At 35.8% G+C, this 14921-nt stretch overlaps 2 protein-coding genes across 2 annotated transcripts; both read right to left on the minus strand.

Moving 5' to 3' along the window:
• Positions 1–4430: 4430 nt before the first annotated feature.
• On the minus strand, positions 4431–4973 carry LOC141630350 (protein FAR1-RELATED SEQUENCE 2-like). Its single transcript, XM_074443183.1, has 2 exons — positions 4806–4973; positions 4431–4604 (listed from the first exon to the last, which is right to left on the minus strand). The coding sequence occupies exons 1-2, from the start codon at positions 4971–4973 to the stop codon at positions 4431–4433; spliced, it is 342 nt and encodes a 113-aa protein (XP_074299284.1).
• A 318-nt stretch (positions 4974–5291) lies between these two features.
• LOC141630351 (protein FAR1-RELATED SEQUENCE 5-like) lies at positions 5292–5804 on the minus strand. The gene has a single exon (XM_074443184.1). The coding sequence runs from the start codon at positions 5802–5804 to the stop codon at positions 5292–5294; it is 513 nt and encodes a 170-aa protein (XP_074299285.1).
• Positions 5805–14921: the final 9117 nt, after the last annotated feature.

The following is a 14921-nucleotide window of genomic DNA, read 5'->3' on the forward strand; positions in this document are numbered from 1 at the left end:
ATATGATAACCTTATTGATGAACCTTTTGTAAAGACATTATAATCTAGCTTCAAGATAGACTAATCCTTATAAAGTATAGGATTGGACTCATATCCATGTCTTATACAATTTTAGGGTCTTAAGCCCTCCCATAGCTCGTATGGAGTCTCATAAGTGGTTACAAGTCTTAGTTATAAGTGGTGTAGCCAATTGGTTTATAAAATTCCCTATTTTGAGTTCAAATAACTCTATTTGACCTTATAATCATTCTTTCTTATATCAAATAAGATGTGATATTAAGTCATAAAAGCATAAGTGAGAATCAAATTCATGACTTATGAACTTATTACAATGATTCAATCATTGTAATTCTTTTATGATTAATTTAAGTCAATATAATTTATGTTTTGATGTATAAAGTGTATAATGACAAGTTTTAGAATGAAGAATTTCCATAAACCGAGTGACTTAGGTTGAAAACTAAGCCACTAAAATTCAAACACAACCACTTGTCCTTGAAGATAAAAGGAAATAAACTAATTTCCATGTCCAACTAGGAAATTAAGAAGAGTTCTAAAACAACAACTTCAAGATACAACAATAAAAAGAAGACTATCAAAATAAAGGCCAAGCTTCCATAGGTCTTCTACTATGGGCGGCTACTCTAGCTTCCCTTGAAGAGCCTCCCTAGACTTGCTTGTCTTTGCTCGGATGCCCTTAAATAAAAATTAAAAGGGTAAGAATCACAACTTGTATCCAAATACCAAAGTTGAGATTGAAATCAAAACACGAATGATGGGGAAAAATATATATTACCTACTGGAACAATCTTTCCAGTTTTGATATCTCCAAGATACTTCGGGCAATTCCTCTTCCAATGTCCTACGCCATTACAATAATGGCATTTGTCCTCGGAAGTAGCACCCTTTTTAGAAGAGCTTTTCTCAACAACTTTTCCTTTTCTATTGAAGGGAGTGGGTTTCTTGCTCTTGCTAGCACTCCTTTTAAACTTCCCTTTGCTCTTATTGTTAATAACGAGCACAACTTTGGTTGAGCTAACATTTAGACCCATGTCTCTTTCAGCTTGCACAAGCATTTTCTGCAATTCATGGAGAGAAATCTTCATATTTTGTATATTGTAGTTTACCCTAAACTGTACATATTCTTTGACTTTGTTCAAGGAATGTAGAACTCGGTCTATAACGAGTTGTTCGGGAATTTCAAGCCCTTGCATTATAAGGGTCTTAACAAGCTCAATCAACTTGAGCACATTGTTTGGGCCAAAATCTGCATAATGGCCTAATGGGGCAAGTCCACTTGATTCCTGTTGAAGAGTTGGGCCGTGGAGGATGAGCAAGCAAGAGAGGCCCGGATGCAAAGAAGCATCCGCCTAAGGAGTTGGGCGAAGAGACGAGTAAAGGTGAATAAGCCCATTGATAGAAGAGTCCCGCGTTATGGAAAGCCTTCAGGGAGAATGGAGGAGGATGGCCCGTTATGGAAAGAGTTGTTATGGAAGTAATATTCCTTTCCATAATCTGGGTAGGACTCATCTAGGGTTCCTACCCTATAAATAGCCAAAGGAGCAATCAAGAAAAGGCATTCAAGATCTCAGACATTCACATAATACATTGTGCTAGCTAGATTTACGTTCCGTCTCCATTGTACTCAATCTCTCATTAATAAGCTAGTGCAATACTTGGTAGGGTACAGTCCCTCCCGCGGTTGTTCCCATATTGAGTTTTCCGCGTCACCAAATTTTATGTGTTACTTTTATTTACGTACATAATTCCTTTATTTAACATAATACACAATCATACAGTCAATACGCAACGAGTAAGACCGCATTGACCACATATCACTTAATTCGGTAAAAATTACCAAAACAGTTTGGCGCCCACCGTGGGGCATTGTGGTCGTCAATCGTTGAGTAATCAGACAAATAATGGACAAACAAGCATCAACAACTGTGTCAGAGAGCGGTCAGTCGTCGATACCACCAAACCCAATTCAGAACCCGGCATCGGCGGCACAAATTCAGGCTTCCGGACACACCCCAAGAGCCACACCTGTGGCAAAAACCTCTTTACCCCCCCAAAAACCCTGTTGTCACGGCTTAACCCAGATCAGACAAAAGCACAACAAGCTCAGGCCTCACCCCACCACCCAGTCCAACACAAATCTTGCTCGCTGGCGTGGAGAATCTGCAGAAAGTCATGGAGGATATGCGAGAAGACCAAAAGAAAGCTGAAGCTGAAGCAAGAAAAAGAAATAGGGAACTCTGGGCGCAGATAGATATTCTGAAACAGCAGACTGGCACACCAGCAAGCACGGAGGGTGAAGGTCAAGCCCCAGTGGTAGATCTAACGCAGGGGGCTTCAGGTAGCAGGAGTCAACTTCGACAAATACCAGCCGAGCTGGTGACAAGATTGGATCTGACAGCAGTATCATCAGAAGAAAGAATAACCCCACGAGGACTGGGATACCTCACGCGGTCACGCCAGATAGCTGGCAGCCGGCCAGCCACGTAGAAGCACGGTCAGGTAACCTCCTAGTTGGTAATTTTGTGGTGACTAATTATGTGGTCATTCCCATGTATTGTATTATTTTAAACCAGTTATTGTATACTCTTGTATACTTTTTGGATACAAGGAAAATAGCAAAAGAAGGGGTTCTCATTAACACATTTACATTCCTTAATGTTGATTTTGAATGGAAAACGAATGTTAAGAACGATAAGGAATTGGGAGTTTTTTTTACCATGTTTCACATGCTCACATATGAAGGGAAGCACGAGAAGGGATTGTATTCAGTTAAGAAGAAAGTTGAGAGGATTCCTATATGGATTAAGATGGTGGCTATTTTGTTGATGTCGGATCTCAACGAGTCAAGAGCGTCTCTTTTGGAACAAGTGCTAATTTTGAGGAAGAGCATATTGGAAGTAGAGAAAGTTCTTTTAAAAGATAGAAGAGCAGGCACGAAAAGGTATAAAACAACAGCCTTAAAAGGTGCTTCTCGGCGAAAAGCATAACAATGCAACAATTGTAGATGGCATGTCGAATAATGTAATGTTGGATTGCTGTTTTTTGTAATGCCTGTAAGCTGTTATTGTATTTCAACTTCTTAACTTGATCATTTATTTTAATTGATTGAACAATTTTATTGTCATCAGTTATTGTAATAGTTTCAGATTGTTATTCAAATTATCAAATGCAATTATTTTAAATTGGTTAACTCAAATAGCAAAGTTTAAGTCAAGGCACACGGTTATCGCCAATCTTTTCAGATAGTTATTCATTTATAATTGTAAAGCATAACATTGATTATTGTAAAGCTCTCATGCAATTATTGTAAAATTGTGGTTATTGTAAAACATAACCTTGATTATTGTAAAGCATAACATTGATTACTGTAAAGCTTTCACGGAATTATTGTAAAATTGTGGTTATTGTAAAGCATAACCTTGATTATTGTAAAGTATAACATTGATTATTGTAAAAATCTCACGCAATTATTGTAAAATTGTGGTTATTGTAAACCATAACCTTGATTATTGTAAGCTCTCACGCAATTATTGTAAAATTTGTGGTTATTGTAAAGCATTACCTTGATTATTGTAAAAGCTTTCAGGCAATTATTGTAATAGTGCAAGGTAATTCAATGAACAAAATCACAACAATTGCAAAATTGATTCCAAATCATCAGAGAATTATTGTAAAGGAATTCATTGTAAAGAACAAATATTGTAATACTGCAAGGTATTCAATGAACAAAATCAATTACCGAGAATTATAGTAAAGGTTTTTGTAAAGTATAACCTTGGTCATTTTAAAACGCTCACAGAATTATTGTAATTATGCGGTTATTGTAAAGTATAACATTGACTATTGTAAAGCTTTCACACAATTATTGATTACAAATTATCAGAGAATTATGGTAAAGTAATTATCCTATCATCAATTAGTGTGATGTATCATATTCATATTCCAATTTAATCTTCATCCTCCATTTCATCTTCCTCTTCATCTTCTTCCTCAAAAGCATGCTCAACAAATAGATTTGGACAGTTTCTCTTGTCATGGTTTCCCATTTGTTTGCAGTTATTACATAGCCTCTTGGGTTTGCTTACCTTCTTAATTGCCTTAACCTTGTTTGATTTCATTCTCTTGCCACTTCCTTTGTTTTTTGCAATCTTTGGCAGAAGAACAGTAATATTTGATTTTGCTAAACAACCTAAGAGCATTTCCAGTTCTTGTTCCTTTGTCAAGCTCTCTTTTGTTGGATTTATTTTCTCTCGGAATTGTAAAAGCATCACACTTAGTTCCTTGATCTGGTTTTGAGGCATCGAGTTAAGAACACTTATTGTTGCATAAAACTCAGACCATACTTTTGATAATTCCAACTTTCTCAAATCAGTGGGATCGTAGTCTTGCAATAACTTTCCATCCAGTCCCTACAAAGGCTTTCTATATGATTTCTTCATCCATCTGCTTGCGATGTACTGCTTCGGTATGCTATGCAATCCTTTTCCTGATATAATCCATATAATGTGTTTACAAAGGATTCCATTCCTCTCAAACATCTTGCACGTACATGTTGTTTCCTTTGATTCGTTATTCTGAGCAACCTGAATTACAGTGTAGTTATTACAATAAGAAAACATAGTTATTATATAGTTTAACATGGATTATTTTACTCAAAATAGCAATGAACACCGAGGTAGAAGCCCATCAGTTATTTTAATGTCAAAACACAGTTATTGTATTCTGTTAACACAGTTTTTGTATTTTAAAATCAAAACACAATTATGTTTATAAAATGGAATAACCTGAAATATTCTACATTGCTTGTAGGCATCTTCAACACCTATAATGTCGACGTTTCCTTGCTTAGAAAATCCCCTAACGGCACAAGAACAGGGAGCCGCTTGCACTTGCTCTTGGAACTCATAGAAAACAGTATGTGTGTAGATTTTAGAGGCAGGTTTCTCAATCATTGTCTTAGAGGAAACCTATGGCAACGTGCTATCACTTGCAGCATTCAGAAATCTCTGATTATAGCATTGTTGTTCCATTGTACTCTGAAAACGCAACCAAAATTCAACAAGTGTGCCATCTATGCTCTTAAATCTTTTGAAATAACTGTTTTGACTCTCTGATCTTTGTGTTGTTTTCAAAAGACAGCCTAAAGGAAAATCCCTAAAGTAAGCATGTATCCATTTGAGCCTTTTGCCATACATGTATGTCTACCAAGTATTATCATTCAACTCAAAGTCACTAATCACTTGAGACCATTTTTCTTCAAACTCTAAGGGTTACAAGTCAGTATCCCAAACAACTGCAGATATTCGCTCAACAAAGTCAGTCTCCTTACAAATCTGTGACTCAACTTTATCGGTAAGTTTTTTTATTATATGCCACATGCAGTAGCGATGTCTTGCTTTCTGGAATACAGAACGCACTCCGAGTTTAATTACTGGATCTTGATCAGTAAGAATGCACTGAGGTTCTTTGTTGCCCAAACAATCAAGGAACTTCTTAAACACCGAAATGAATGGCCCATCGTTCTCATGATCGACAAGTGTAGCAGCAAAAGTTACCGACTTTTTGTGGTTATCAACACCAGTGAATGGGGTGAAGGCCATGTGATACTTGTTAGTACCATAAGTAGGGTCAAAGGTGATGGTGTCCCCAAACATGTAATAATTCATTCTTGCGTGTGTGTCTGCCCAAAAGATTCTAGCCAAACAGTTATCCTCATCAACATCATAAGCAAAGTAAAAGCCATCTTGTGACTCAGAGAGCCCCTTCAAATAATCGAGAAACATGTCAACATCCTTGTCACCTATGTAACATTTAATATTTCTTTTGAATTTCTTGTATTCTGTAAGAGATGCACTGATGTTCGCATACCCATTTGATTGTTCCGCCAGAATTCTAAAGGTTAAGTGTTCTTAAATTTTTCTGGAATTCTCTTTCTTTAAGTGAGCAGAGTCTGTGTTTTTTACCTTCATAAAACATATCAATGGCATGCCCTATTAGCACCTTAAGGTCATTGAATATAGCACAAGACCGTATTTTTGCCTTGCAACCAAATCTTGTTATTTTTGTTTTCTTTGGCTTTATAGATCTTTTCCTCTTCTTTTTCTCTTATGTGTTTTCAAATTCAACAACAGGTTTGAACTTTTTGCGATCGTCTTTCAATCCATGTTTGTTGCAAACCATTGATTTTTTGTCTATCAGACCATCACATAATCTTGTTTGTGTGTACTTGATACGGTCGTTTTGTACCAAAAATAAATACCTAATTTAGTACTAACAGAAGTCAGTGGTAAGTAGGGTCGATCTCCACAGGGAGGCTAAATTGCTATCTATCTGCTTAATTCGGTCTGTCAGGGTGTCACAGAAAAGGGGTTTTGATTGTTGAACTAAACTGATGAAGCTAAGGCAAGAGAGAAATGAATGTAAGAAATTAACAGAAAGAGAAAGGAATATGCTAGGAGTCGGTCTACCGTGGCAGCTACACTATCGGGTCAACTGAGTCGATTAAACTATTGATAAGAAGAGCTATGGTCGTCACCTTTCGGTCCTTAAACCGCCCTAGGGTCTCCTAACTTAGCTTTCTCCCTAATTAGGTATTACCTATTGTAATTAAGCAAGCCTTCCCTTCCAATCTTTCGATCCAGGTCGGGGTTAACTAGATAAATTGGTCTCCTGCATGCATTCATTTGACCTAATAACAATTAAATTGCCTAATACAATTCTTATCGCAAGACTAATCTAATCAAGTCAATCCTATCATATTACTACCACGGCTTCCCTAATCCTAACATACAAAGGGAATTAGCTACGCATAATGAAATAGAAAACAAGAAATAAAGGGTGAACAATAATCATAAGCATAAATTAAAGAGGAAAAGAAAGGGGAAGAAAGAATTACTGAATTAGATCCGGAAGAAAGTAACAGTAGCAAAGTAACAGTAACAAAGTATGATCAAGTTCCAGAGGAAAAAGAGAGAGCTTAAATGTCGTCCTAATCTTCCTATTTATAAGAAAATAGGATTATTAATTAACCTAATGACGGAAATAAGCTAAAAAGCCCAAGCCCATAGCGAATCCACTCGATCGAGTGATTTAAAACCACTCGATCGAGTAACTAAAGCTTAAACCACTCGATCGAGTAGAAAATATACTCGATCTAGTAAACCATAAATTGAATCTACTCGATCGAGTAGAAAAAGGGCTCGATCGAGCATAAATCTACTCGATCGAGTACTTTCCAGCAACGATTTCCTGCTTTGCGCACTGAACTTCAAACGGCTGCCATTTCTTCGTTACTTGGACAAACAGGGTGATTCTGGTGGCGTTGGAAAGATAAGAGGACAAGCTTTCATCTCCAATTGGAATAACCTAAATATCTGTTGTAGAACTCGAGATATGCCTCTCCAAAGCAGGCACTAGCAATTTGAAGTTCCTCCTTTGCTCGCCTAGCTATCTTTCTTCTTTGCGCATCTCAAAATAGCTACATTCCCGCTCCAAATTCACTCTTCCTACAAATGCATGCTAAACGGACGGTAAAAGGCTTGATTTCACTACTTTTGGGTTCATTCCTGCAAATAAGACAAAATAACCTAAAGTAGCATATTCGGGGCATTTCGTAGCATAAAACCACGATAAAAGCATAGAAATACGTGCATAAAATAGGCTAAAAAGACTATATAAAATGCACGTATCGGTACTTTCTTGGTATGAAACCACAAGCCACAACATATAAATTATAAAACTCTATTGCCTCCAGCTTTACAAACATTAACCCCAGCGCAGGCTTGAAACCATTTTATACCATCCTACTCCACTCCTCACTACCACTTGGAGTATATCTCAATCGAAGATTATGGATAGTATTTTCTCCTGTTTCGGACGTAACTGTAGGTGTAGACAAAATTGTTACATTGGTATTATTAATTTCAATGCCTGGAAACATTAAAACATTGAACTATTATGGTATTATTAATTTCAAAATCTTAGATTCTATACAAAACAAAACAATACAATCTCTGCAGCAACAGTTATTTTAATACTGTAGTGCAATTATTGTATTATACAAATCCAATTATTCTATCAGAAAGGGGAGCTTTTTACTGAAATTGGTAGCCTAGTCCACCACAATGCACACACAGTTATTTTAATGTAATAGTAAAGCTATTTCATTATTAAATAGTAGTTATTGTAAGGATATTTTTGTTAGATCCTACAAAATAGTGTGTATTATGAAAAAAACAATCTCTGCTGCAGCAGTTATTTTAATACTATAATGCAGTTATTGTATTATACAAATCCAATTATTCTATAAAAAAGGGAAGCTTTTTTACTGAAATTGGTAGCCTAGTTCACCAAAATGCACTCATAGTTATTTTAATGTAATAGTAAAGTTATTTCATTATTAACTAGTAGTTTATTATTAGTATATATGCAAGATCCTATAAAATAGTCATTATGATGGAAAAAAACACTCTCTGCTGCTGCAGTTATTTAAAAACAGTAATGCAGTTATGGTATTATACGAATCCAGTTATTCTATCAGAAAAAGGAGGTTTTTAACTGAAATTGGTAGTTAAGTCCAGCACAATGCGCCACAGTTATTTTAATATAATAGTAAAGTTATTTCATTATTGACTACTAGTTATTGTAGGATATATCTCTGATCCTATAAAAGCAGTCTTTATGATGGAAAAACATAATCTCTGCAGCAGCAGTTATTAATCGAAATAGTGAATGAATTTTGTGTAAAATTGTGGATCTACAAAAACAAAAGTGAAGAATTGATGAATTGTTGATCAAAATTGAGATATTTTTTGCGCGATTGTGTTTGAGAGTAACAGAGTGCTTTTATGTTCAAAAGTAGAGAGAGAAAGGGGGCGAAAGAGAGAGAAAGAGAAAGAACGCTGTGTTTGACGCAAGTAATTGATCATTTAGTTTTGTTAGGTCATTTGCTTATATACACCGCCTCTCTTCCACTGCCACCTCCCGTCTACTGCCGCACATATTCTCCTTTTTCTTTTTCTTATTTTTTTTGTTTATTTATTTTACGAGTTCTTTTTTTTTACACTTTTTCAGATTTTTTGTTGTTCTTATTTGTACATCACTAAATCTAGAAAATATTTAGACTTTTTCGTTTCCGAAGATTTGTTTGTTATTACGCATTGTCGTGGCTTGAAGATTGAGTTTCTGAAAAAGTTTGAAAACAATAAAGTTGTGGTGGCCCTTAAATGCATTCAGATTTCGTACATCATTGATGTGGGAGTTTAAATCATAGTCCACCAACCAATCTTTTTTACTTTGTTTTTTAATCTCATTTTTATTTTACCGAGACTTTTATTTAATATTAGATCTATATTGTTGGTGGGTTATTATTGTTATTTAGATCTTATTTTATATATATATTTTTTTTTTCAGATTTACACTTTTACTCTAAGTTATACTCGTATTTTATTAGATTTACACTCATTTTTAGATTTACACTTGTACTCTATTAAAATTACACTCGTATTTCTTCAAAATTACACTCATTTTTCAGATTTACACTTCTACTTTATTAAAGTTACACTCATTTTTCAGATCTTGTTTTTTTTCTTTTCAGATTTACTTTTTTTTTGGGGTGTGGGTTGGTGATGGAGGACGGTGGTGGTGTTTTTCGGTGCTCGGACTCAAGTTACACTTATAAAGGACTGAAGTTACACATAAAGGACCAAATTTACACTCCTAGACCTTCAAATTTACACTTAAAATACTACATTTACACTTGAGAAGCATCACATTTATACTCTTAACATGTTCAAATTATATAAATTCAATTTTTTTTGTAATACTACGGTTTTATGAGTCTCTGGGTATTCTATCGAGTGGGGCTTACTTTGTCGAGTAAATATGTTTTGGTATACGAAACAGTAGTCTGCCTGTAGGGTACTCGATCGAGTAGCCTTGGCACTCGATCGAGTACGTGACTTACTCGATCGAGTAAGTCGGTTATCGGGTGATATTTGACGGGTTTTGTTAATAATGCGGATTTATATATATATAATACTCCGTCATCTTTTCCTAAACACTTTTACAAACCTAATACACAAAAAGAGAGATTGCAAACTACGTTGTTCGATTCATTCGCATTATTGGCAAAACCCGGAGCTAGAGGTGTCGGATTCCTTTGTTCTTAAGACCATTGTGATCCTCGCGTCAAGGGTAAGTTCTACGTACCATTTTTATAGCAATTAGTTAATGTTAGTTAAACCTTAATTTGGGAATTGGGAGTTTTTTTTATTGTGTTATTGTGGTAGTAATTGTATGAATATGTGTATAGGAGGAGGGTTCATAGAAGAGAGGTTTTGAGACAGCTGCTAGATCGTCTGATTTGTGATTGCATTAGAGGTAGGGTTTTCCTACTCAGTATTAATTACATGATGTGATTGGTGGATTCATTGTGATTGTTGTTAAAGTATACTGTTGGCAGTTGTGATGGTTGTTGTTTATTATCATTGATTGTTGTTGTTGTTGTTGTATCTGTCTGTGATCTTCGGGGTGCGTCCCTGGCTGAGTGGAGTCACTTGCGGGAGTGGCTTCACGCCCTTGATTCGCCTTCTGTGGAACCCGCCACAGAAGGGATGTGCACATTAATGAATATGGGTGTATCGCTCGATGGAGATGAGCGGGGCTTAGGTGGGAATGGATGCGGCCCCCCGCTGGCGGTGTGGAGTACCTGTTGCGATGGGTACTCTAGCAGGACTGCACACTTTAGTGTGTAGTCAGTTATATGGAGATTTATTGAGGAGTTTGGGGCTTGATGTGACGATTGAGCTGTTTGGCATATGTTTTATCGTGATTTTTTTTGTGTAATTAGTACTGACCCCGTTTTTTGTTTTGAAAAACTGTGGTGATCCATTGGGGAATGGTGAGCAGTTGTTGAGCAGGTCTGATATGATGCATTTGGGCTAGCTGGGAAGAGTTGTAACACCCGCGAATTTTCCATCTTGACATTTTAAATTTATTAAACTGTTCGGTTACTTTATTTCATATTTTTGAATTATTCAATTTAATTAATTTTATGTCAAACACGATTTTTATAAACGTATTATATAAAAGCTCGTTTATATAAAAATACGTACGATTATATTATATCTTTAAGGCATGATTTATATAATATATATATATATATATATATATATATATATATATATATATATATATATATATATATATATATATATATACGTATTTTTGGTCGGATAATAATAGTGACGATAATAATGACCGTAATAATAATAATTCCCGTCTCAATTTCCGTCTAACTATAGACCGTCACATTTTCATATATGAGGCTAATTTATTCAGACCAATCTGATCCCTACTACACCTACTCACTCACCTTATCTCTATTATTACTATTATTATTATTATTATTATTATTATTATTATTATTATTATTATTATTATTATTATTATTATTATTATTATTATTATTATTATTATTATTATTATTATTATTATTATTATTAGTATTGTTGTTGTTCCCTACATATCCACCCCCATTTCCTTTTCTTGTTCCTTTTCCTGGCGTCAAACAGCAGCAACAATAATCCCCTACAACAACTCCATTTTCGTGACATAAAAACCCAGATCCCGCCTTCATTTCTCAACCAAACTCCATTATTTTTGTACCATTAGCTTCCTCGTCCATTCCTCGTTCTTTCAAGGTAATAAAGTTTGAGTTTTGACTGAGTTTTCAAAAAGGTCGTCTTAAAAGAAAATTGACTCGGTTCTTTATACTTTTCCTCATTTTGTATTCTCGTTTTTTGTTGCGTCTCACTTCCGTCTCGATTCATGTCTTAAATTCCGTCTCGAAAATTTATAGCTATGATGATTTATCATCATACAAGTATATAATAATAATTATATATACCTTTTGTTTAGTTGGTTGTATGTGAGATGGGTTGAATAAGGGGTTGGAGTAGCCAAATACGAATCGTAGTATGGTAACGTGATTTGGTTTAAGGACCAATTAAAGATAATTAAAGTTTGGTAGCATGATGTCATCGACATGAATAATCGTAGCAATGGGACTCCACTCTCCAGGGAATGAATTTTGTGTACAACGGATCAGGTTGTTTGCTAGAGGTGTATTATTAGTTTAATAAGTGGATTGACACAAAAGTGTGTTAGATTATGCGTAAAGGGTTTTGTATATTGATTGGTTGGTCGAAATTGAATTATATTGAGAATTGAGGTATTGGATTTTTGATATTGTATTTTAATTGTCGTACCCTTTGGCCTCGACCAGTGGGTGAGTAGCTTAGAGTTATACTCTAAATGTTGAGCAATTCCTTTAATGGAAATCTGGTTACTATAGAGTATTATATTATGAGACGGAGTAATGAGTAGGACGGAGTAATGAGAGAGATGGAGTAGAGAGTTGAGATTGAATTAATTATTGGGACGAGAGTGACTATTATAATGTTGGCGTCGACTTTGAGCGTATAATTATGATATCGGTTGTTCGGGTTGTGTTGAGCGGGTATGGGGAGTTAGTTTAGGTACGTGTTTGTGGTTGTGTTAACCCCGTATGATGGTTGGTTGGGCCGTGTTTTGGGTCTTGAGTCATAGTATTAGTTTGCCCATGGAGCAAATTCGGTCATTGAAATTATTTGAATGTCCGTCTAATTCTTATACAAATACATGTACATTCACTTATATGGGTTGTTGTCGTTGGGATGTTGGCCTAGCAGCGGCCTGGCCGTGGCTTCGTAGCCTGGCCGTGGCCTGTTGTAGCCTAGCAAGCGGTGGCGATGGCCTAGCCTGTGGCCTGGCCGTGGCCTAAGGCAGGCTTTGGCTAAGTCGCGAGTTTGGGCCGTATCTATAAATTGTTTTGACGCTAGTTTGGTTTATTTAAAAAAATAATTAAATTAATTTACGTCTCATATTTTATATAACGATAATTCGTTAATATCGTCCTTTCACATAATTATTTTAGGTGACTCATATGTGGTTGAAGATGAAGAGTAATTTTGGGTTTTAGAAGCTTTCTCAAGTTATTACTTGTCTCTTTGCTAGCGTAAGGTAACATATTTCGAGTTACTCGACGAATAAATGTCACATTCTTTGCTTTTTTTATGATTTTGTGAATGTTATTTGAGTGGTTTATTTCACATGAAAATATGGGTTAAATTCATGTCTTTTGTAAGTTTAAGTTCACATATTAGTATGGAAATGAATTGGGAATGATTAATTGATGCTTAAAACGATGTTAAAATGAACAAAAACGGAGAAACGGAGGAAATGGGGTGGCGGCCCAATTGGCCCGGCAGGCCCGTGCAGGCCCACGGCAGCCCTGGGTTGGCCCGGGTCGGCCCGTTGCTTGTTTTCGCGATTTTTCATGCGTTGTTCGTCGTTTCGGGTTTATTAATGTTATATTTAGTATAAGTAACATATGGGTAATCTTTTGAAATGAATAATGTCAGTAGTAAATATTATGTTGATGGTAAAATTATGCTTATATTGGTAGTTTGCACATGTTAGGAGAGGTTATGATATGAAATTGTAATGAATAGGCTTGAAATGAATTTTATAGCGATAATTGCAATGTTTGGATGATTATGCCGAAAACTGAGCCCTTAGTCCCTTTGACTGAATCGATGTCAGACAATTGTGTGATTGGTCAGCCGCGATTGAACCCGTACCTGTCGCAGGGCTGGGGTTGCGGGTAAAAATTCGGTTGGATGAAATTATTGTGTGAATTGGATAATTGGCCTTATTCATGTTTTAGGCCATTTATTATGTTTTTATTTCACATGTGTCGTTGGTTGATTTGAATGGTTTCTTATATTGCATAAACGGCCCTAGATTCCCTGAAACCTTTAATATTGAGGATTGTGTTGTTGTTCAGCTGCTTATACGTATGGTATTATTGTGTTTGTCATAGATAGGTCTTTATAGTCTTTGACGAGTATATGTTCACTTCTTAATAGCCTTTGTGTTCCTGACTTGGTGGGTTTATATCCAAGTTGGGGCATGACCTCGTTACTTATTTTGAGAGTAAGTGGTCAGCTTAAGTACTAGCCAACCCTTTGGTGGACTCCTTAGGGTACTCACATGGTTTTATAAAATTGTGGGTCTTGGGTGCGGTGGTGTGTATCCGCATGTCTAGGTCTGCACAGATTTAGGACTAGGGTTGTGTTGTGTCTTGGCCATGTTTTGATAGAACCTCTGAGCCAGGATACCGGTTCGATTACCTTCCCTACCTCGTGGTATAGACTCGAGTTACAGAGTGACTATTGACCGTGCTAAGAACTTATGCCTGTCTTTGATATATTGTCCTTCCTTGTATGGTGATTTTATGAATTGTAATAGGTGAGATGCAAGCCGGTTACAATTGATAAAGTTTGGATTACCGTTTGTTATATGTTTCACATGATAGCTTAAATTGGTCAGTTTAGTGTTCATATGTTAGAATACTCGATAATTAAATTATTTATGATGTTGTTTACATGTTACATTAAATATGACATTTCGTGGCTAGGAGAACTCGAAGTTACTCCCCACTGAATTGTGGCTTTCGTGTTTGTATAAAATGCGATTGTGAGTTGATGATGTTTAGATGGGGTACATGGACGAGCTAGCGAGCAAAAGAACCTTGGACCTAGTTTGGTTATATTTTGTAGTAAACCTTTAAACATATGGTTGTGTTTATATTTTGGAGGGACATATGTCTCCCTCTTTTACTTTGGTTTGTACCACTTTATTCTCGCGACTTTAGCAATGTTATGTAAATTAGTTTGTTAGTATTTGCAGGTTTTGGCACTCTTCATTTGGAAATGTTTGTGAATGGTTTAGAAAAGTTTTTAAAATTACAGGTTTTATCTAGTTGAACCAATTACAAACATATCCTGTCAGTTTTT

Source organism: Silene latifolia, chromosome Y (assembly GCF_048544455.1).
Source record: "Silene latifolia isolate original U9 population chromosome Y, ASM4854445v1, whole genome shotgun sequence".
NCBI classification, from domain to species: domain Eukaryota; kingdom Viridiplantae; phylum Streptophyta; class Magnoliopsida; order Caryophyllales; family Caryophyllaceae; genus Silene; species Silene latifolia.

Coding starts and splice junctions, on each gene's coding strand:
- LOC141630351 (XM_074443184.1), bottom strand. CDS start 5,804: ATGTTTCTCGATTATTTGAAGGGGCTCTCTGAGTCACAAGATGGCTTT.
- LOC141630350 (XM_074443183.1), bottom strand. CDS start 4,973: ATGATTGAGAAACCTGCCTCTAAAATCTACACACATACTGTTTTCTAT. Junction 4,605..4,805: donor AGCAATGTAGAATATTTCAG/GTTATTCCATTT, acceptor ACTGTAATTCAG/GTTGCTCAGAATAACGAATC.